A 23,019-nucleotide genomic window follows, 5' to 3' on the forward strand; every position below is an offset into this window, starting at 1 on the left:
ACATGACAAGGCCAGTCACGAATTTCTCTAGCCTCCCCCACAGGAGCTTGTGTAGTGGGTGTGGGAGTGGGAAAGCATGTAGTTGTTTCTCAGATTTTCATCTCAGACTGTGCTCTCAAGCCCACATTCCCACAACTAGAAGACAGACATTTTAACCATTGAGGCTCTTCTGTAATACTTTTAATAATGACACAAAGACTTCAGAATTCAAAGAAAAATAATTCAAGTTTTCATGCTTTTAGTTCATCTATATACTAATACCGAAAGGGTGACAAAATGTACTTTTTGCATTTAAAGTCACCAAGAAGCAGTACATAGCTTCAAGCAGAAAAAAAAAAAAATTTGCCATGTTTTAATGAAAACACTTCTCTTGGTGCCTCAGATTGAACATCCTCATAGAATTCAACCCAACGCCAAACACAGCAAACACAAAACTGTGCTCTATTTGAGCTATAACATAGCCATGTTTTTTTTACCAAAACAATATTGATAATGAACTCATGGCAGTCTACCCAATGGCAGAACACAAGTTGGCCTTGTATGCACTTCTCATCGGCTGGCCGGTTGTCTTCACCCAAACAAACTTGTAGCTCCAGTCTCATCCATCATCCCGCTGACTGGACCTCCCTTTCTGAGACTGGCTTTGATCCACGACGCCTTTGTGAGAAGCACTGCTCAAACTCCCAGTCTCAGACTTAGTAAAACACGCCAGTCATGCTTTTCTCAATGCAATTTCCATTAATAATCCATGACGAGGGCTTGGGGATGGGAAAGGGTAGGGTTTGGAATATCAGGCATTGACTTTGCATGCTTGTTTTAGGTTCACAAACCTAATAATGACAAGATAAATTAAAATTTAAGGTCCAATATATGTCTTCATTACATAATGAAGCGTTATGTTTTTATGACCTTAGAATTAGCTATTTCTATCTAGATACACCACGGGTCCCCTTACATGGAATTCTCAATGGCCTCAACGGACAAATTGCTCTACAAAGCGCGTTTCCCAATATAGCCCATCTCTTTCGGCAAAGATGCAAATACGTGACCACATCTTTGTTCTGTGTCAGCCACCGTAGTGCTTGGAAAAGGAGGGGTGGAGTGAGCCGCAGGTTGCAATTCACATCCTCACCATTAGATATTGCTAAATTTCATACACCGGACCTTTAAATGTAGGATTTAAAGTAGGACAAAAATTTAAACTGAGACATCAGGAGTGAGCTCAACTCCTATCTAGGGGTCAACCAATATGTCATCTCCAGTTAATTCAAATACTGTGAATAAGCACCATTCAGTGAAGAGCAGGTGTCCACTCTCCCCCATCCTCAGCTGTGCTGTCTGTTTTCATACACTATGTGCAGTCTGACCCCAGAACAAATGCTACGGACAACAGTCTGCTCATACAAGCTGTCTGTGCATCACGGACTCCGCTTCTCTGTCATTTCCAAATGTGTCTGACTACATGGTTATGTGTGTGACACAAAACCTCGTAAGCATTAGATGAGTCAAACTCTGTGAAATTATCATTTCAGAAAATGGATTCAATCTTATCTTAGACATTAACACTTGTCAGTTAATGACAGTCAGTGAAGCAACCTGTTGGCATTTTAAACCTGCGTGCTTTTTCTTTCTTCAGCAAAACACAAAAGAAGATATTTAGAAAAATGTTGGTAAACAAAAAACATCGGCCCCCCATCGACTTCTAATGTATGGACACAAAACCTATGCAAGTCAATGGGGACCAACGGTTTTCTGTTACCAACATCTTCTGTTTTTTGAAGAAAACAACCAGCTATTTTATTGTATGATCTAATAAATGCATAAAGGCATGACTACTGTAGGCACAGACTAAATTATAAAGTAAAATCAAGTGGTTAAGAGTCAGTCTTTGTGGAAAGAGTGGGAAGTCAATAAGTGACAATGTGTGAGACAAATACAATGTCTATATAACTGATATAATGGCATCCAACAGGGGAAACAGAGACCATACCACAACTGTAAAAACAAAAATTTGTAATGAATCTGTTCTGTTTCTACAATGCTGTGTTTAAGACATTCTTTCTTTTCGTGCTGGTTTGAAAGTCACCAGTTAAACAATTTGTAGTTAGCTGACAAACTATCTAAGCTTTATGACCATACAGACTCGAATTCTTCAGCTTTAAACTCCGTCTCAGCGGTCTTCATCAGCAGCTTTCAGTACTCCTGTACCTATTTTTTGTCTAGATTAGGAATACCACCCAAGTATTCTCACCCTGTCTTAATTTCCTTTTTTTCTGGGTGGTAATAATGAGGACCACCGTAGAGACTCATGAATACCATGTGTGCCATGTGGCGCTTTTTCTGACACGGTTGGGCGCCACCTGCCAACTACTGTGTCTAAATAAACACCCGTTCCTGCCTTGATCTAGTTCTTCAAGACATTTGGAAGTCTCACCAAAACGTGAACACACAACAAAACAAACACACCAACAAAACATCCAAGTGTTCCTCTTCATGATCCTGTGGCATTTCAGAAAACTGGTGTTAAAGAAAGCAGAAACGCCACTTTTAACAATGTTGACTTAAATGTAATGCACAAAGGTAGAATAGGGCCGAACATTTATAAAAACTACACTAGATGCACATGTTTTGTCCGATATCCAACTGCAAAACTAGGCCAACTGTGCTTCATTTATGATTAGGCGTCACTTTACAAAAACATAACAAAAAATACTATAGAGGTGATTATGACCACACCATCTATGTACCGTACACACATAACTGAACCAAGCGAACACCTCATTCTTTGATAAGAAAATGTCTCAATTTAGCACATCAATGAACTATGTTACCCACCATTAACTGAAAACGGTACACACACATTATCATTAAAATACATTGAATGTTCCCCTAATCTGAGTAGCAAAATGTTTTGTGCCTCACACGTTCTTCTAAACCGACTCATTAGTTTCATTCTTATCAAAAATGTGTCATTCAAAACATGCGGGTTGCATTTGCCTGGGCTGATTGTAGAAGACAGGTACAATTCATTCCCGGCTCAAAAAGTGAGCCACAGTAAGGCCATCTCAGACTGCCAAACGTGCTTTAAGGAGCTTAAATTAAAGGTACTGTCACTGGGCTTTTGGCAGTCTTTGGCTCGTAGGGCATCTGTTGTCTGTAATAATGAAAGTCAAAGGGTGCTCAGAAGCTTGCCTTTACCAGCCACGCCTGGATGTTTTCACTGGAGAGACGCAAAAACTAACAATAACAATTATGAAGCCATCATAAAAGTTGATAGATCTTTATAACCCCATTAAATAACCGAGTCACTTTTATGACACAAAGAAATGTGCAAAGAGAAACAAAAAGTGTGTAATTCACAAGATAAACTAACCGCCCTGAGTATACAGACGAAAGATTATGAACCACCAGCTCCATCCCATTGATTTAAACCATTACAAAACATCTCTATGTAGTGCGTTTTGATCCTTATTCCAGTTAGATCTAATGGTACCAGCTACCAGATAACATCCCACCAACAGAAGTAGAGACTCCAAGGCCATTATACAGTAGTTCATTTAAAGCTATTAGAATATATACGCACAGACACAAAAACGTGATGTTAGATAAGGTGGTAGATAAAAGACGAAGATTATACACACGAATGAATGTATATTTCCAACATTTAGCGTCAGCATGTACATGGGTTACTCTGTATAGCGCTATAAGAGCACACATTTACCTGCTGGTACGATGAATCCTCCGGACGAAAGTCACTACTGGTTTGCTCAAACCGAAGGTTAAAGTGAGGCAGTCTGTGAAGCAGGTTCACCCACCACGGAGGAGAGTAATTCACGACGGCTGCCATGATCTTTTTATGGCCAAAACACACCAAACATACGAAAACTAAAGCAGGAAGTTGACAACTTACTCGAGGTTTTTACAATCTGACACCTAAAATCCGTATTTCACGCATGGCGTGATCGAGTAGACGCACTGAAATAAAAGTAAAAAACGATTGTTTTTAAATAAAACTAGATTGGCATACAGCTAGTTCTTTAGAGCAAAATGAGCGGATAAAATAGATCTCGTTCCCTATGCACAACACCGGCTGTCGTAAACACCAGCGTAACGTGCATTTCAGATCATCCGCGAGCTACTTCCTCCTCTCTCTCTCTCTCTCTCTCTCTCTCTCCAAGCCAACCGCCTATTGTTTGGATGCACTAAACTGCACGCATGAACACCGTAATCCTGAGATCTGCATGCGTTCAGAGCTAAATCCTTAAGAGGCGAGACACACACCCCGGCTGTTTAGTCAATGTATTTCCTTTGCTTGATGTCAGTCGTTTAACGATATTAATGTCAAGGGCTCGCTCTGCGGTTCCGTCATTCCCACGGAGGAAATCCACAGTTCCTTTGTCCCTATTAGTCCTTAATGACCGTGGAAGGTATATGTGAAGTCGAAATGTCCGTGCGTGGGTCACCGGACGCCACGCAACTCCTCCCTGCGGAGAAAACTCGATGAGATGAGGTGCGATCCGGTGCGAGGGTTGATTTAGCGAGCAACGATGATGCCCACCGAAACAAACCCACGTTGATAGAGGAGGTTTCTTGCAACAGGAGCCAACTATTGAAATACTGACCTCTAGTGGTTAGATACAATGTTGCATCGCACTCCAATACACGAGGCCTACTGTACTTATAGACAACACAGTGAATTCCTTTCGTGAAGCTAAACTGAAAATGTATGCTTACTTTTACATTTACATTTAGTCATTTAGCAGACGCTTTTATCCAAAGCGACATACAAAGAGTTCGGGGAGCAATAAGCGATATGTCTACAAAGAGCAATAGGTGCTAATACTAGTTTCTACAAAAGCTAGACCACTACCTGTTGAGAGAAGAGGGTTAGTGTACGATTTTTCTTTCATTTGTCTGTTAAGTATTCGCCGAAGAGGTGTGTTTTAAGTAGTTTTTTGAAGGTTGTGAGAGATGCGGTTGACCGGACCGTATTGGGAAGAATTTTCCACCAGGAAGGAGTTGTGAAGTAGAATGAGGGGGAAAGGGATTTAGTGCCCTTATGAGAAGGCATCACAAGGCGCTCGTTTGCTGAATGCAGGGTTCTTGATGGGCTGTAGGAGTGTAATAGGGTGTGAAAGTACGCCGGCGCAGATCCAGTGATAGTCCTGTATGCAAACATCAGTGTCTATACAGTATTTTCTATGGTTTGCTGCGCATGGTTAATTCTGTCGATGGGGTGGTTATGCGAGGAAAGCGGTGTCTTTGGCTTTCGTGTTGCGCACACTCACATTTATAATTCACCAAAAGCTTCAGCCCCTGGCCTAACCTCACAAGAAACTGAAGTTGTCTTGCCGGGGTGTGTTTCAATGAACACGATTTACTCCTTATGTGTAGAATCATCACGGTAATTATAGTAGTCCTTACAATATGAGAAATTTAACTTTTATAAGGACACAGTAACTGATAGGAAATTTTGGAAATGGACGAGATCCACTGGAGGAACTATAGATGGGGATTATATTTTTAACCACATATTTGCTCGTGCTTGTGATGATATTACCAGAAACTTTTCAGTTCCACATTTTCAACAAAAGTCAATACTGCGTTACGTGCATTTAATAAAGTCTTACGTCATAAAAATGTAGTTTAAAAACATTAAAAACTGTGTGGTTGTGTGCATGTTTATCTTTTTGTATTAAGTAAACTATTGAATAAACTAAAAGGAAGTACAATTATAAAAAAGAGAAGTAGGAAAAGAAGTACAAATTAGTTAAAGGGTTCCAAAATATTCCCCTAACTGCCAAAACAATATTTAGTTGCACGTTATATTAGGCTAAATATTCATTTCTAAAAGAAAGTTGTGGAAACAATTTTCAAAGGCAATTTTATCCACCTTTGACCTTCCAACAACAGTCTGTGATAGAAAGATGCGTTTTAGGGTTCAGAGATCATGCTGAACCTGAAACTCCTCCCACAAACTGAACCACGTGTCTCCACATACAACTCGAAGAAGGAAATTCCTTCGTTTTCTTTTTTTTCTGCAGGAAATCACATGGAGGTGCCATCGCACTCACATGACAGTCTGAACTATGGAAGGGGACATCAACGAAGGCAAGTGGAATGCATTTTTTAAGATAGTTTTTCGCCCTTTTAATTGTTTTGTCTGCTTATTGTTTACTTTCGTCTCGACCTGCTGATGCTTTTTAAAGAAATGTCGCTTTACTAGAAAAACGCGCTCCTTTAATGAAAAATCACTTCATTTTGAACGTTTCGAGTCTGTTTCTTTTTATTTGCTGTTTTCGCCTGTTGACTAAGAACAGTTAATCTGTTTAAATTTGTCACCAGACACGGAAACTGGACGGTTTTAAACGCGAATGCAATAATATCGATAACAACATATTGCATCGATTTTGTGAGAACTTTCACTATTTATTATTCCACGCGTCGTTCATGCCTTGCATAGCCTATATTCTTTCCTATATGCTTATCGTTGCCACTATCTCCATAGATAACGTCAGTCGAGAAGACAAGACTTGTTTTTAAACCAATCAAATCACTTTGATCGTGAATATATTTACATTTTGTCCTGATGCTCAGTCGAAATATTGCGCGTATTGCGCAATCAGCCATTCTGCATTCGATGTGTTGAAAATGAAAATAAGTTCTTTATTCTCTGTTGATCACAATAAACAATTATATTTAAAGTTTAGTTATCTATACAATAGCCTCTAAATACCACAAATGTGGTAATCATTCAGTCTCATATATATATATATATATATATAGTATTATCATGATATTACTATTTGTACACAATCATTGTCAATAAATACAAGCCATAATTCAAGCATGTAGTGAATCTTAATCTCTGATGGTACAATAGGGTCAGTCCCCTCATACTATCGTGAAGTACACCAGGCAATCTGCAGCAGAACTGATGAAAGGGTGCAGATCAGTGTATTCCAGAGACTTCTGAGCGGAACCGCACTCTCCATCACTGTTCAGAAACAGGTGAGCTTCAACAGTCCAAGACTCGTATGTGCGGCGGCACCAGACATTGCAATTATTTCAATGACATAAATAATATGAATCAATTTCACTTTGTTGTTGATTTCCTGACTTTTATTGAATTTACATTCATGTTCTAGATAACTGAACATGTGAACAGTGCTGATGGATTCCTCAATAAAGTGTCACTGTATAAAGGCTTGGCTCTGATTGCGTTGGCTCAGCAAGGAAAGCCACCGAGTCCCAAACTGTTGGAGAATTTCATACAAGGTAGGCTAAGGCAGACACATTCCTCAGCTGACCATAAATGTGTATCTTAAAAAGGTGTCATTTTAAAGTCATTAACCCCGGTTACTAGTCATAAAATTGTTATCTATATATGTTTCACGTGATCCCAAACTGATTTAAATGCAGGGCACATTTAAGTGTCACCATCTGTTTGCCGGGATACACATGAATAAAGCTTTGAGAGTTCTTTCTCACCGTTCAGTATGCAAAATTCAACACTTTTACATAATCTATTTTATTCACTGTGCCAAGACAATAGACAACTGTACAATCATTTCTGACTAAACCCTGAATTTATATTTCTGACGTGAGATGCAATACGCAACCTTGGGAGAATGTGAAACTATATGTTTCTTTCATTTCAGAGCAATGTAGGATTAAATCCTATTTAAAGGGACAGTTCACATAAAAACAAAAATTTACTCACACTCAAGTTCTTTCAAATCTGTATGAAAGTCTTTTTTCTGTTGAACACAAAGTAAGATATTTGGAAGAATGCTTGTAACCAAACACTTCTTGGGCACTGTTGACTACTATGGTTGGAAAAGAAACAGTTTGCCCCAGTAAAGTTTAGATTTTCCACATTCTTCAAAATATCTTCTTTGTGTTCAACAGAACAAAGAAAATTATACAGGTTTAAAACAACTTGGAGGTGAGTAAATTATAACAGAAATTTCATTTTTGAGTAAACTATCCCCATAATCATTTTTATTCTTGACTTGAATGATGGTTGACTTTGCACTTTAATAGTAACGTTTCCTGTTTTCTCCTCTAAGCATGAATACGTTTCCTGTCCCATCTCATGCCAACTGCCACCTCAGTGGACATATGTTTGTGTTCCACCAAACAAAACAATAGTTTCTGGTTAGACTCTGCTGAGATAGCTCTTTATGTGTTTTGCATAGTCATGTTGTTTTAGCCAAACCCAAACCAAAGTTTTTTTAGACATTGTTCTTTACTTGTTCCTTTATCAAATTGATTGCTGACCCATGTGGAGGGAGCAAAAACATATCATGTTTATTTTTCATTTCAGTATACATCATATATTAAATATGTACATTAAAGACCTTCCAAGTTTGATGCCATAACTTTCTTTATAATCTGTTGAATTTAGTTGTCATGCCTCTCTGTTGTTTGTGTAACATTTCTTTTTAGAGCTCCCGAAGCCTAAGCTGGGAGAACCAAAGGAGCTGCAGAGTCTGAGGATGCAGCTGGTTCAGGAGAATCCTTTAATCTTGTCTTTGACTCTGGCAGAGCTGCTGATGAAGGACACCATCAACGTTGAGCTCATTCCCGAGAAGAAGGGATTGTTTCTTAAACATGTGGAATATCAGGTGACCAGTGAGGTGAGTGAGCAGAGAGAATTCAAGCTGGAGTGTTTACTTTTTGCACCACTAGTGTGAACAAATGACATTGCAAAAATAAAGATCTTTCCAGCAGTTTGCCCAAACACTCCTCCGTCCTGTGTCCTAAAAACATTACCTGCTTATGTAACATCTAGTAAATCATTGCAACCAAACAAGGACTTCCACCAGCTTTACCAGCTAAAAAACAATGTAACAAAGATCCATAAAAGGGAAGGAAGGAGGCAGGAACCGGTGAACATTCAACAAACTTTAATCAAATAAAACAAACAATAACACGGAAGTAAAGGACCGGCAGCCACCTCACGGTCGACTGCCGGCCCCAAGAACATAAACACAAACTCGTCAACAGTCCTGCCTCTCGTCCTCTTAAGCTCCCGATCTCCTCCGTGAGATATGCAGGACCGGTGCGCGCACAACTATCACTCACGCCACCGGCCCCGCCTGACGTCTTTCATCCCACCTTCCTCACCACAAACAACAACGGTTAGGTCAAAACATGCACTTTTAGTGTAGACACTAACAAAAGAAAGATCAAATATGTACCAGTTTTAAACAGGGTTAAGAAAGCATTTAGTCACTGGACGCGTAAGGCATGTTTTAGCATGTCATTGCACTGGTTTTAGTTGCATTCTTGATATTTACGTCTTATATGTACTTTGCAGCGTTTTAAAGTATCGGTCTACAGACGCTACAGTGATTTTGACGTCTTCCATGAGCTTCTGCTGCAGAGATATGCTTACAGAATCGTGCCTGCACTACCTCCCAAAAGAGTGTTGAAAGGAGGTATGGCCTTATTTTATGCACTGTAAAATCTCAGACTGTTTATGCTGGTAATGAAACCTGTAGATTATAGTGTAAGTCAAATTGAACAATAGTGGGACGTTCCATAATTTCTGGAAAAACACCAAAAAAAACAATCACACTTCTGCCAAGGAGTAAACTTCTCTTTTTTTGTAAACCTCAGCAAGTTCAAGTTGTACTTTCATAGTAACTCAGTGTCGGTATCAAAAAGTCCCTCGTTGTGTTTTAATTATAGAAAAACAATGTTTTGTTGTTTCTGGAATTTTTCTCTGTTCTTTGGCGCTGCTGCAGTGCTGACCTCTGTGTCAGAACGGGAGTTCATTGAGGGGCGAAGACGGGCTCTGGCCAGGTTTCTGAATCTTGTGGCACGGCACCCATTCTTCTCTGAGGATGAGCTTGTCAGGACGTTCTTCACTTTCAGTGGCTCGGTGTGAATCTTCACTTTTTAATTTTCCTAATCCTAATGTGTCTCAACAAGATTAAAAAGATTAAATGTAATGTAATGTAATCTTTTACTCAACTACTTGTCATTTCAAACCTGTATGACTTTCTTACTTCTGCACAACACAGAAGAAGATATTTTGAAGAATGTCGGTAACCAAAAAACGGCAATACCCATTCCCTTGCATTGGTTTTGTGTCTATACAGAAGTCATTCTTTCAAATGTTCTTTTGTGTCCACGGAAGAAAGAAAATTATGAAGGTTTGAAATGTCAGGAGGGTGAGTAAATGACTACAGAATTTCAATTTTTGGGTGAATTATCACTTTAAATATATGAGAAGAGAATGCTTTTGAGTTTTGTGGCATTTGCAATACAGACATTCTTCAGGTTCATCAAGAGTTTATATATTTATTTTCCATATTTGTTCTCCACAGGATGTCCAAACTAAACTTCGAGATGCGTGCAAAAAGTTGGGTGATGAGTTTATGACATGCAGTTATTCAACGCAGGCCAAGGTTTGAATCACATATATTTAAATTTTATGTCGACCAGTTATAATTCAACAGTAACACAAAAGCAGTGCAAGCCTGCTATACATCACCACAAATTTTTCAACCAATCAAATTTGAGAATTATACATATTGTTATGTATAATGACACATTACCACATTGTGTTTACTTGTCTGTATGGTGACTTCTGCAGGATTACCTCCCAGCTGATATCCAGGCTCAGTTTTCATCCAGCCGGGAACTGATCAGAAATATCCATAGCAGTTTTCAGAAGTTACGGGACAGGGCAGAGAAAATGGCCGAGCGCTCGAAGGAGAACGCCACAGATCTGCAGATGTTTGGGAAGGAACTGAGGTACCAGCCTATCCTGAGTGTTGTGTCTGCTACTCTGCTTACAGTGTCTCTCTTGTTTTGAGCCTATTTCTTGAATATAAACTCTTAAGTGTCCAGATCGCTTCTTATAGCTCCTGGGATCTTAATGTACATTTACTTAAATACATTTTCTCTCGCATAAAAATGTGCATAACATCAACGTTGTTACAACAGTCAAACCAAAACATATTTTGCATTGGCTGGAAGAATCAAATTGATCTTTATGAGTTGCCATAGCTTTGGTCTTTTAGCTTTCGTTTCTTATTTCTCCAGCTGCCTGGGATCAGATGAGACATCTGTGCCTGTCCTGGCATCCGGCAAGAGTCCCTGGGTCGCTCTCAAACAAGCTGTCAAAGGGCTCTCTGTCGAGTTCTCACTTCTGTCTGAAAAAGCTGTGGAACAGGTAACAGACGCCCACATGAAATTCTTGCACGCTGCTTTGCAGGAGCTGAATTTATTTATTTAAAACAGGGTAGAAGAGAGGAAGACGATGTGGTGGAAAAACTCAATCTGTTCCTGGACCTGCTGCAGTCGTACAAGGTGAGTGTACTTAAACATTTCTTCCGAGGTGAAAATACCTTTTTTTAATGTTGTTTATACTCTGTCTAGGTAGAGTTTTTATTATGCTGTAAAAAACCATGTGCACACACATTGAACACACACACTGATAAAATTTATAGCTTGAATGCACTGAAAGCTGCTTTGGACAAACTGATTCGTCTTTAAAAGCAGGCTATTTTAAAAGTGGTCCAAAAATCTTCTGATGCCAGACAATATGTTAGTGTAATGGAGCTGCTATAGCAGATTTGTTTTTGATTTGTGGTACAGGACTTGTGTGAACGGCACGAGAAGGGGGTCTTGCATGAGCACCAGCGAGCACTTCAGAAATACGGCGTGATGAAGAGGCAAATGATGAGCGCCACGGTGCAGCCTAAAGAGCAGGTTTCTGTAGAACAGCTGGAGTCCCGCATCGTTCAGGTCAGTCCTCAAATACACACCTACACACACACACACTACAAAGAGCTACAACAGCTCACCAAGTTGTGTTTCGTGCCGGCAATTGAAGTTATGGGCTTGAAACTAAAGCCCTTGAGCAAGATTTGTATCCCTAATATCCCTCTGGAGAGGCCTCTGAAATAACATATCTAGCTGTGACGGGATAAAAGAAGTAAAAACATTTACATGACCAGAAAGCAGCAGCGACTGTGACATATGTCATGCTTGGTAGCCCCGCCCACGGTGAAGTTAGAGTGATCCAAACCCAGCATCAACTAACTCTAAATTAAACATCAAATGTTCTGATTGGCTGGACATTTGTGGCGCATCACACTGCTTTAAATTATTACAATAAATTATATTGACAAATTCACATCTTGGCCGGCTAGGACACACTGTATGGCTTTAACAACCAGCTGTATAAACAAAGCTCTTGTTGGACACATTTAACAGACAGTCAGTAATTTCATCACCGCAACTCATATGACGTCTTATAATGAAAAACAATTTGTTTACTAAATTTTAGTTTTCATAGCCAAGTATTGGCAACATTGCATGTTTTATACTTTGTCCTTTCTTCTGACTATACGGTAAATGTCTGAACAGCTTGCCAAAACATTTTAAGATGCATTAACATTTAACCTTCAGAAAACGTGTTATCATCCTCTCTGTTTCATCATGAGCGAAAGCAGTTTTACAAGCTCTTCATGTAGTAGTTATAGCTCACAACAGGGATGATGATAGCGAAAAGAAATTCACTTTCATATCTGACTCACAGCAAGAGAATGCCATTCAAGCCATGGAGCTGCGCAACTACTTTTCCCTGTTCTGCCTGCACCAGGAGAGCCAGCTCATATTCACATACCTGCCCATCACGTCTCACATCCTGGGGTCATTTGTCAACTCCCAGGTGCAAGGACACAAAGAGGTGAGCTTATCTTTTCCTTTTATATTCAGTTAGGCTTTGACTAGTAAGAGAGTCATTTAAGTGTGTGCCAATGACTTTTGCTTTTTGACCTAGATGGGTGAGGTCTGGCAAGATCTTCATTCCAAGCTAAAGTGTCTTTTTGGGGACAGTAACGGACTTCAGACTCCACCTCTGAGCCCCAAATAGCGCCAGTCTTTGTGTTTTTGCAATGAAGAATGAATGAAGAAACGAAAAATCTAAGCTGATGTTGTTTTAAAGCACCTCCATGCATTGCAAAGAGCTAGGGGAAACTGATTCTCTTTAAATAGATATGTGAAGAGAGACTTTGTTTATTTTCTACACTTATGACCAAGCTGACACTAAAATATGACTATTGCTGCTAATATAGATAAGAAGGATGAACATTGTATTTCTGACATTGTTTTTACTGTTTATGTATACAAATTTGTATTGCAGACAGAATAACAGATGGAAAATGATAGATGCTTTCTAACAGTTGGTCTATTAAAAATAAACGTGCAGAGACTTTAATAGTAGCCCTCACCAGAAGTGTGTGTCAAACATTGAACGGACAGCTGAATTATGTAGATATTTTGTTTGGCTTTGACACCGAGATGGTTTTGCCAGACTAAGATTATCTATTTTTCGTCCTTTTTGTTCAAATCATCAGACTTGCACTTAATGTGACTGCAGTTTTGTTTTCACATTTCATTTTATAGTCATTTATAAGTTAAAAAAATGCTTAATAGTTCTGCCAAATGTGAAAGGTATTTTGAAATCAAACTTTAATGCTTGTTATCTCATAATTTTGATTATGAGACATTAACCTGGTTTTCGCAGACTATGGAATTTTCAGACTGCTGCTTAGCTACTATGAATTGTTTCCTTGAAAAATTAACATAATGCTTTTTTTATTTTTAATACACAACCCTGTTGAAATTGTTTTTCATGCACTTTTTGTCTTCATTGTTTAATTTTCTATTAAACACCTGAACAGAATTTATTATAGTTGTTAATTTATGCTTTTATGTTTACCAGTTTTAATCAAGAAAGATGATGGCCAAATTCCCCATTTAGAAACTGTTGATGTTAACATTCTATTCTCTCATTCATCAAATCCGCCATCTGCTGGCGCAATTGGGAATTGCATGTTCCCCTCATCTCTATTCTATTCTAGCAGTTGTGTTACACTGCACTCTCATTTATATTTGACAGGATATTACAGAGACATTTTAAATGTGTTCAATATGCTGCAAAATGGACAAATGTAATAAGTCTAAACACCAAATGGAATCCTATTTAGTTTCTCCAAAATTGTATTGAACATTTTAAGGGTAGTTAAAGTTGAACAAACTGGTATATGTGTGTGAACTATTGTGGGTTAAACCGCTGTAGGAATGGGGAACAAACAAACTTGTAAAAAGCAAAACAAGTAAAAACTTAACACATCATAACAATACAGATCAGAGGTTTTTTCTCTTAACCAAAATAATGCATCACAATAATGAAGGGCACCATTTATGTTTGCAAACCAGACTGTTGTATTATTTCCACTGATACAGTGGCAATATCCATTCATAGTGTGACATCTGATCAAAAGTTTTCCACTTCCTCCAGTTTATGCTCCACTATGACATCATGACCCTGGAATTTAAAATATCCCAGGAACTTCCGTTTCTGAAATATTAACGGGAACCACAAGACATCATCTGCCCACATCTGGCAGAAAGGTATTTGATCAATGTCAAACCACTGAGGTCTCATCTCTGAAATAGAAAACAAACGAATTCAATGGTATGCTATAAGGTCAAGGTACGCGTCACACAAACTGGATTAGAAAGTAATGCCGAGCTGTATTACCGTCTGATTCTGTTGGCACTCCTTTATAGCTGTCAGCTCTGAAAATGTGAACATCCAGCAGTTCTGTTTCCCCAATAAACTCAAATTTGATATTTCCAATCTTGTGGAGGATGTCAACGGTGAGACCACTTTCCTCCAGCAGTTCCCTGACAAATAAAATGGGATTTTGTTTCAGACGGAAACCAATAAAAGAAGGAGAGATTGAACATGACAAATTGCTGACAACGTTATAGAGTTCCACAGACGAGTAAATAATATCAACATTCCCACCCATTACAAGGTTAAAGACTTCATCTTGTGGATGGTTTTCTGGAAATATACACTGGGGAATAACAACGGCAGTTTAAAATGCTTAACAATATCATTTAATATTTTATTGTGACAACTGAAAACAAGACATTTTGCTTTTCTATTTCACTGTTAAACTTACCGTCTCGCAGCTTGCTCTATGGCCTCTCCTGGCTGGACTTTACCTCCGAACCCGTTCCATTTGCCCACTCCAAACCCTCTTTTCTTCATACCCAGTAAAACCCGGCTGGGCTCCACCACCAGCACCAGGGTCAGCAGTTTAGAAGTAAACATCACCCCTATACAAGAGTAAAAAAATATCTATCTTGTTGTTCATATATTGCATTTTGTAGTCTATAAAACTGAATGTAACGTTTACATTTATGCATTTAAAGCATCTTACAGGGCATTTAAATCAATACATTTTTTATCAGTAACGTTATGTGTATTCCCTGGGATGAAACCAATGACCTTTGCGCTGATGCTACAAGCTACAACAGCACGAAACGTATATAGTATAAATCATGTATTTTGTGATAATGTATGTATCACTCCAGTATTAGAAAAATGTTTGCTCTACATAATACATGGCAGATGCAGAATAATCAATGTCCAATATCAGCACACATATAAAGCAACACAGTTATGGTATCGATCTGCTTACTTGGTCCAAAGAAAACCGGTTAAGAAATATATACAGTATACAATTAGATGTTAGTCGATATCAACCAGGAAGGCTTCTTCCCGCGTGTTGCTCGGCGTAAGACAGTCACATGGCGTTATGAACGACAACAATGAAGCTAATCACCATAGTGATTGACATCCATATGCAGATTGTAGCAAACTACATCCAACATATGCCTTACAGATCAGCGGAACGTCATAAACTCCGCCCGGTCGACGCCGGTGTGCGCCGGTGAAATGATCTCGACTGAAATTGTAAGCGAAAGGACTAAACACAGAAACTCTGTCAAGAAAGCGCATTGATATCAATTAAGCCCCAAAACAAACACTCGTGTAAATACCAATATTTATAATGAATTAATAAAAAACTCGTTTCTAATGGAAAAACTTATTTTCGCCCGGGCTGCGTAAAGTTCGCGCGGTTTGGTTGTCTAAAGCACACCGCAGACGCGGTGCCCGTGTGTTTTCCTCTACTCGCCTAAACTCTGCAATTTGTTGCTCCCACGTAGCAAGTCTTTCTACATGATGGGGAAATGTATACAGAAGTCGTGTGTTCACGTCTCAGCGGCGTGTCTTAAAAAAAAGACCCCGGCAGAAAAACGCTGGCTGGCGCGGCAGCTCAGTGACCCTTTCGTCAAAGCTGCGCACTCTCAAGATTACCGCTGCAGAAGTGCTTTTAAACTCATCGAGATAGATGACAAATACAGAATACTGAAACCTGGCTTGAGTATCGTCGATTGTGGCGCTGCACCTGGTGCGTGGAGCCAAGTTGCAGTCCAGAGAGTCAATTCAACCGGGGAAAGTAAGTGATGTGTGCTTTAGCAACATATGTATGTAAGCAGAGTCTTGGAATGCTGTTAAAGTTAGTCTTGATGTGCCATCCGTGATGGTTTGCTTTGAAACACTTGAAAGTCAAACACTTGAAAGTCAACATCACACCTTTGTCCTTTCCAGGTGCAGAACTTCCTAAAGGAAGTGTCATAGGTATAGACTTACTACGCATAGCCCCTTTGGATGGAACCCAGTTCCTGTGCAGTCATGACATTATGGACCCTTCGACTCACATGGAGCTGGAAAGGCTCCTCCCTGAAGCTCAGGCCGACGTCATCCTCAGTGACATGGCCCCCAATGCCAGCGGGCTCAGGGAACTGGATCATGAGAACCTAGTCACCATGTGTCTCTCAATGCTGGACTTGGCAGAGAGGGTTCTGCGCCCTGGTGGCTCTTTGGTCTGTAAATACTGGGATGGCTATCTGGCCCATAACCTTCAGCAAAGACTTTCTCTCATGTTTAAGGATGTTAGAACTGTAAAACCAAAAGCAAGTAGGAAGGAGTCGGCAGAGCTGTATTTTCTGGCGAGGATGTTCAAAAGGAGATAAAGCCTCTCTTTAGATAATAAAAACTATTGCTTGACCAGAAATCGCTGGTTTTTGTTCATATGAAACACCGGCCTCGTCCGTATGCAGAATAAATAGATCTCTGCGTTTATGGGACGGTAAGATGTTTGGAGGCTCTGAAATCAGATATGCATATCAGGGTGTACTCACATCTTTCAAAGATTTTGATAAAGAAATGATTGCGTGCATTTAAATTACTTTATTGTAATTCTATATTTACAGTGTATTTTGAAATACCTCCTTCGTCGAAGAAGCACAGAGAAAACAGTAATAAAAGGCAAAACGTTAACTCATTTGTTTGATGGATTAGATTCATTTATAAGCTTATTGAAGTCGGTATGTTTTAGGGAAGATATACATGTTACCAGTGGATGGCGCTCTTGAGTCGTCTGTCTGAAAACATCAGTGGGTTCTGAAGTGAACCTCACAGGCTCAGATACCAAACAGTGTGAAGAGACAGCGTGGACATGCTGTTATAAGGAACATTGCTTCCCAGCTGTTTTAAAGTTTAGTGTTTGGGAGTCCTGCATTGCGAGTTTGTAACCTTAAAACATTGCTTATTTGACATTTATTTTGTGTTCTATTAACCGGAAAGTGAAATTGTTTGCATGATGCAATGCAATGCTAAATCCGTTTTCCAAGTGTGTAAAAAGATGCAATCGTTCTCTCATTAGAAGCCAAGGAGCTGCAGAGAGGATGGATAAGTGTCTTGTGAGCATGACTAATGAGAGGCCTTTGCCCCTTAAGCAAAGCAGATATTAGCCTCACACGTTATTAATCCAGACACTTCGGTTTCTACAGTCCAGATATAAATGACATCCGGCGCACGTAGTCATTTTTAGAGCTTTTACATCAAGGAGTCTTTAGTAATATTTAGAATAAATGTTTCATTGAGATTTATAGAGTTCATCCTTTTAATAAACACTGGGGTCCAAAAGTCTGACATCACAAGTAAAAATGATATCCCCTCTTCGGTTATACCAATCTGATTAAAAAGGTGCACTGAAAATGAGTGCCCCTGTTGCTAATTCTTTTTTCAACATGATCTGAGAACGTTACAAAGAGCTTATTGTAACATCAATAGGGAATGTTATATCATTCGTACAAAGAGGTTAACAAATTTGCTTATTTAGTGACCAGAACACTATATGTCAATTTTCCTTTTTAGGTTATACTTTTTGACTTTTTTTTATAATTAGTGTAGACAGTTTTTTATGACAATATAATGAACACACGGGAATCACTAAATGTCCTTAATAAACTGAGACAATAATGTTCAGTACTGGACTGCTGTAAAATTTGTGAGACTCAAACGCACCTAGATTAATTCTGCCCACAGTTCTAATGCTTTCATATTTGACTGACCTACAGAATGTACTGTACAATATGGAAATTCTGAAACGTTTTAATCTGAGTGCCTGTGTCAGCAACATGTTTCATGTGTGCTGGCTTGGGTCAATTTGAATACCGTGGTTTTATATAATCACATATTTTAGAAAAAGTAGACTCGGCGAACAAGCCGGTCCTGCATCAATGAGATGTCAGAAGAGTCTTGAGAATTCATTAAAGTAGATTAGGGATTCATTTGAGAGCTTAGTTTTTATGCGCTTTTTAACAGTTGTAAGAGTGGAAAGTATCTTCAGGGATTCAAGCATATTGAATGATATGGAAATACACCAAAAGGCTTTTGTGGTCCCAAAGTTTTGCCAGAATTTTCAAAGTGTTTTTTAGGGTTTATTGCTTTTAACTAAAGAGTGTCAGGTTTAAGTGTCAACTTCTTAAAGCTCAGTGCTCAGACACTTAAAGTTCCACACATTTTAACATATTTAAGTATATAGGGGATCCTAAATAACAAATATATTAGGAAAACTTCTTTCAAACTTTACCCCTTACAGATATATGCATCATCCAGTTAAGAATGTCTTTAAAAAAGTACATTTGAATTGAGAAACACAAAGCAGAATTGAATGCAGGGAAGCAAGACTGAAATGAAATGTAAAATATCTGCTTCAAGTGTCGTTTTTTCTCAGTTGTTTGGACATTACAATCCATTCTAATATCCAAATGTTCAGGCTACAAAAGACTAGCATTACAGTTACCTTTGACATGATAAATGTGACCCTGGACAACAAAACCTTTTTTTATGGGTCCGATTTTTGAAATTGAGATTTTTACACCATCTGAAAGCTGAATAATTAAGGTTTCTAGTGATGTATGGGCTGTTAGGATAGGGTTATATCTGGCGGCGATACAGCCGTTTAAAACTGGAATCTGAGGGTGCAAAAAATCCAAATATTGAGAAAAATGCCTTTGAAGTCGTTATTCAGAGGCAATGTAACAGGCCATCCATTCACAAAAATAAAGTTTTGATCTATAAAGGGTAGGAAATGTACAAAATATCTTCATGGAACATGATCTTTACTGAATATCCTAATGATTTTTGGCATAAAAGAAAAAAAAGATAATTTTGACCCATACAATGTATTTTGGGTTTATTAAAAATGCAAATTTTGTATATTTGGATATTTTGTCTATAGACACAAATTACAGTGCTTTCAACGTTTTATCAGTGTGTGTGTTTCCTGGCATGCAATACTTTACCAAGTGAACCACAGGTACACAGTTTTTCTTTAACTGAGAAATATGACACTCTTAGGTAATATTCTTACAGTATTGTTCGATGAGCGGAAACACACGAATGTCTGAATGATGAATGTCTGCTGAGTTTCAAGTTTAGATTTTGTTTTAGTTTGGCCAAGGTTATAGCGTTGGCCTCAGTCAGGATTTGAAACCTGTGCTCTGAATACACATTTAAGAAAATCAAGAACTTGAAATGTTCTGTCTAGACAAGAGGCTACAATCTCTCGGGAGACCGAGACTTTACCTCGAAAAGTCTGATAAATGCCATCATCTAGTGAAACTAAAATGGACACTAAAAGGCTATGTCTACATTCCCAGTGTTGTACCAATGCAGCTGAAGATGCTATAACACCCAAACACAAGCTTTGAGTGTCTTATTTGCTTTTACAAAACAGATACCATAAGGTAAAGATATTATATTTTCATTTAGAATGTACCCTGCTTGACATGTTAACAGTAAGATAATCCTGCTTGGTGAAGACGTCATAGCTGTGCTGTATCATAAATAAGCAAGGATATTGACCAATCAGCATCAAGGACTGAATGTAAATTTGATAAGAACTTAAATTATATCGAATCAGTAGCAAATTGACAGTCAGTGGTCATTTCCTGGTATTGTATGCTAAATAGATTCATTTTAAATGATCAGCGCTTATTGTTTTAGAAGTGATGACCTTAGCTTGGAAAATATGTTGAATCACCTTTAATGAATTCCTAGTTGGTTAAATCTAATGATGTATTTATTTAACACCTTCATCAAACATGAGTTGGACTTATTCATTTCCTCTGTTGTATGACTGTGCTGAATTTCTTTGAATTTTGTTCAATACATTTCCTTTTTCCTCATTCCAGTTCAAACCTGTTGAGAGGTGCGGTCATTTCAAATGAAATGACACTTATAAATTAAAATGGACCCAGTCATTCAAAATTTTACCAATCTTGCCAATTTGTGGAAAACACATCAAATCGGTGCTCTTCACTATTTGTATCATTTGATTCTCTATTTAACTGGGACAAGCCTGTTTGATCCATGGAACAAAACATTTGCTTCTGTAGCTGGTCCTAGTGGAACTTCTGCACCAAATTCCTCATGCGTCTTAATATATTCAATTAACCAACCCGTTCTCATCAACCTGCGTATAAATAACACGACTTTACACTTTCAAACTGCATATAATGCAAACGCCAAAGCCCAATTTTGCATGCATGGGATACGCCAATCCTTTCCATTAAGTTCAGTGTGGAGCAGATGCGTCCAAATACCACGCTTCATCTCAACGGCAGTGACGTCACCAGCGATGCTCGGTTCGCTCAGTTCACCTTATGCGCGCCATCTTTAAACAGGTGAGTAAGGGCAGCACACTTTGTAAAGGTTTTCGGTAAGTAAATTATAATTAAGGTTAATTATTTTTGTGTTTCTGCATCACGTTACATAGTGCCATGTGTCAAAAAAAATAGGTAAGTAAATTATAATTTGCGTATTCTTTATACGCAGTTTGAAAGTGTAAAGTCGTATTCTTTATACGCAGTTTGAAAGTGTAAAGTCGTGTTCTTTATACGCAGGTTGATGAGAACGGTTGCATTAGCATACTGCCCGGTTAACCTAAAGTCCGTGTTGCAGACTGATTAGATCCCAAAATTTGGGTTTTTGAAGTCTAATAAAGGCATGAAATCTAATATGTAAATCTGTTATGGAAGAATTTGCATGGATTTTTTAAATTGAGAAAAGTACTGCACGGTGGGTGTTCCATTATAGCCCTGGATGTGACCCAAACAAAGGCCACACAAAGAGACGTCTCTTATTCTGAAATGACCGTATACTCCCACCAGTTCCCTTCTTTAATGTTTTGATCACATTTTATAGTTCTCCCATGGTAATGAATGCTATTATATATTCGTATTTAATCAAGCAATTCCCTGGCAGTTGCCTTGCTGTTTCGCACAGGTGAGAATTGCACTCTTCAATATTAAATGAATCTGTTCCAAAAGCATTCCAGAGGGATGGTGCACTGTCAGGTTAATTTACTTTTGTTAGGACAGCTGGTGGCTTGTATAAATATCAGTCAATTAAATGTAAGAAAATTATATAAAGTACTTGCTCAAATTTAATTAGGAGATTGAAGGATCAACTTTTTAATCTTGAGGCTTTGGGCAAAGAATGCAAAACAAACCCGGGGGAAATAAAGTAAACTTGCTAAAAAACTTTAGGTGCTTTTGGATACAGATATTAGTTGTATTGGATGGACTGCAAATGTAGATATGCTGAGCGTTGCTTTATATGAAGTCTGAAGCTGCAGTGGCTGACAATGAACCATTCAGATATGAACAGACAGATACTTGCAGCTTCCACTGCTGAACGAACACAAATCTGTCATCTGTGGAGCTGGAGGAAAGAGCTTAGAATGAGTTTGCTTCTTATACAGGTTTGTCATAAAGTCTTTTCGAATGGGAAATGAAAACCAAAGCGAGATTATTTTAAAAGCGTTTCGAATAACTGAATGACACGGACATGGTCATTCATAACAGAAAACGTGATGTTTTTCATTGCAATGATTTAAAGGTTCGTATAGAATGGTTTTAAACTAGAGTACATACATTTAAATGTTTTTGTGATTTCAAGCAAATCTTTGTGCACTATTTGTGCTGGAATTTCAGAAAAGACTATGTTTTTGGATCAACAGGCGGTTCAAAATAAATGGCTGTACTAACCCAAAACTAAGGCCTTCTTCGGCCTGAAGAAATGAGAAATGAAGCATGAGCGTGAATATTCATTTCTTCACAGGCTTTAGCTTGCTAGAGATGCGTTCAGGTGGGTTTCTGCCCGTGAAGAGCTTTTAAATTGTGAAGAGGTTTTCTAATGAAGCTTCTGGCTTCCCCAAGATTGTGAAAGTGCTGCCGGCATTAATGCTTGGTCATAGAACAGAATACATCCAAAATAATCGAGTGTGTGTCCAGATCTATTCTCCTTCAGAATGCGATAATATATGCAACACCATACAATCGCCGACCTCTATTACAACTCTGTGACCTCTATGCATATGAACATGGGCCAAATGTCATCCGTAACAATCCATCAATCCTTTTCCATGCAATTTTAGAGAAGATAAAGGCAAAAGTGAGCACACGCATTCAATTGTCAATGACTTTAATTCATAGATTGATAGTCGTTCATCTTGTTCATGATGTATTATGTAATGCTGCAATTTGAATACGTAAAGGCTAACCTCTCCATAATGTAAATTTGAGGAAAAAGAAGAGAACCGAAATGAAGACAAGGATGCTTGTGAAAATGGAATAACATCTTACTTTAACTGATAATACATCCCATTTGTGATGATTTCATCATCACAGCCCATCAATAAACGTATGGCCTTGTTTGATGGTCAACAAACCAGTGACATGTCCAACAGTATTTGAATGAATCAGATTGGATGGTTC

The 23,019-nt window shown here is 38.5% G+C and overlaps 4 protein-coding genes across 5 annotated transcripts in view; 2 read left to right on the forward strand and 2 right to left on the reverse strand.

Annotated features, from left to right (window-relative positions):
* ttyh3a (tweety family member 3a) overlaps positions 1 to 4,652 on the reverse strand; it is a 41,295-nt gene extending 36,643 nt beyond the window's left edge. The window contains exon 1 of one of the 2 annotated variants that reach the window (XM_079457437.1): positions 3,722 to 4,652. In XM_079457437.1, coding sequence (XP_079313563.1) covers positions 3,722 to 3,847 — 126 coding nt within the window. In that variant the 5' untranslated portion in view covers positions 3,848 to 4,652. The remainder of the gene's footprint in view (positions 1 to 3,721) is intronic. The other variant, XM_079457436.1, reaches the window with a different exon arrangement.
* Positions 4,653 to 5,971: 1,319 nt separating this feature from the next.
* snx8a (sorting nexin 8a) lies at positions 5,972 to 13,714 on the forward strand. The gene is made up of 13 exons (XM_079457438.1): positions 5,972 to 6,111; positions 6,884 to 7,011; positions 7,149 to 7,278; positions 8,452 to 8,642; positions 9,326 to 9,446; positions 9,756 to 9,892; positions 10,341 to 10,421; positions 10,610 to 10,770; positions 11,062 to 11,191; positions 11,260 to 11,328; positions 11,617 to 11,766; positions 12,563 to 12,712; positions 12,806 to 13,714. Exons 1-13 carry the CDS (start codon positions 6,090 to 6,092, stop codon positions 12,896 to 12,898), a joined length of 1,563 nt encoding a protein of 520 aa, XP_079313564.1. The 5' UTR covers positions 5,972 to 6,089; the 3' UTR covers positions 12,899 to 13,714.
* On the reverse strand, positions 13,125 to 15,689 carry nudt1 (nudix (nucleoside diphosphate linked moiety X)-type motif 1). The gene is made up of 4 exons (XM_079457440.1): positions 15,525 to 15,689; positions 15,003 to 15,159; positions 14,573 to 14,718; positions 13,125 to 14,478 (listed from the first exon to the last, which is right to left on the reverse strand). The coding sequence occupies exons 2-4, from the start codon at positions 15,152 to 15,154 to the stop codon at positions 14,306 to 14,308; spliced, it is 471 nt and encodes a 156-aa protein (XP_079313566.1). The 5' UTR covers positions 15,155 to 15,159; positions 15,525 to 15,689; the 3' UTR covers positions 13,125 to 14,305.
* On the forward strand, positions 15,670 to 17,946 carry mrm2 (mitochondrial rRNA methyltransferase 2). The gene is made up of 2 exons (XM_079457439.1): positions 15,670 to 16,346; positions 16,499 to 17,946. Exons 1-2 carry the CDS (start codon positions 16,067 to 16,069, stop codon positions 16,921 to 16,923), a joined length of 705 nt encoding a protein of 234 aa, XP_079313565.1. The 5' UTR covers positions 15,670 to 16,066; the 3' UTR covers positions 16,924 to 17,946.
* Positions 17,947 to 23,019: the final 5,073 nt, after the last annotated feature.

This window comes from Barbatula barbatula (assembly GCF_947034865.1).
Source record: "Barbatula barbatula genome assembly, chromosome: 5".
Lineage (NCBI taxonomy): Eukaryota > Metazoa > Chordata > Actinopteri > Cypriniformes > Nemacheilidae > Barbatula > Barbatula barbatula.

What these genes read in the sequence shown, in the direction of transcription:
- snx8a (XM_079457438.1), top strand. Translation starts at nt 6,090, where the DNA reads ATGGAAGGGGACATCAACGAAG. An exon ending in CAAAAGAGTGTTGAAAGGAG is followed by an intron (nt 9,447 to 9,755) that starts GTATGGCCTTAT and finishes GCGCTGCTGCAG; the next exon opens with TGCTGACCTCTGTGTCAGAA. An exon ending in AGGTGCAAGGACACAAAGAG is followed by an intron (nt 12,713 to 12,805) that starts GTGAGCTTATCT and finishes TTTTTGACCTAG; the next exon opens with ATGGGTGAGGTCTGGCAAGA.
- mrm2 (XM_079457439.1), top strand. Translation starts at nt 16,067, where the DNA reads ATGATGGGGAAATGTATACAGAAGTCGTGTGTTCACGTCTCAGCGGCG. An exon ending in AGTCAATTCAACCGGGGAAA is followed by an intron (nt 16,347 to 16,498) that starts GTAAGTGATGTG and finishes TGTCCTTTCCAG; the next exon opens with GTGCAGAACTTCCTAAAGGA.
- nudt1 (XM_079457440.1), bottom strand. Translation starts at nt 15,154, where the DNA reads ATGTTTACTTCTAAACTGCTGACCCTGGTGCTGGTGGTGGAGCCCAGC. An exon ending in ATAGAGCAAGCTGCGAGACG is followed by an intron (nt 14,719 to 15,002) that starts GTAAGTTTAACA and finishes TTTATTTGTCAG; the next exon opens with GGAACTGCTGGAGGAAAGTG. An exon ending in AGTGCCAACAGAATCAGACG is followed by an intron (nt 14,479 to 14,572) that starts GTAATACAGCTC and finishes TTTCTATTTCAG; the next exon opens with AGATGAGACCTCAGTGGTTT.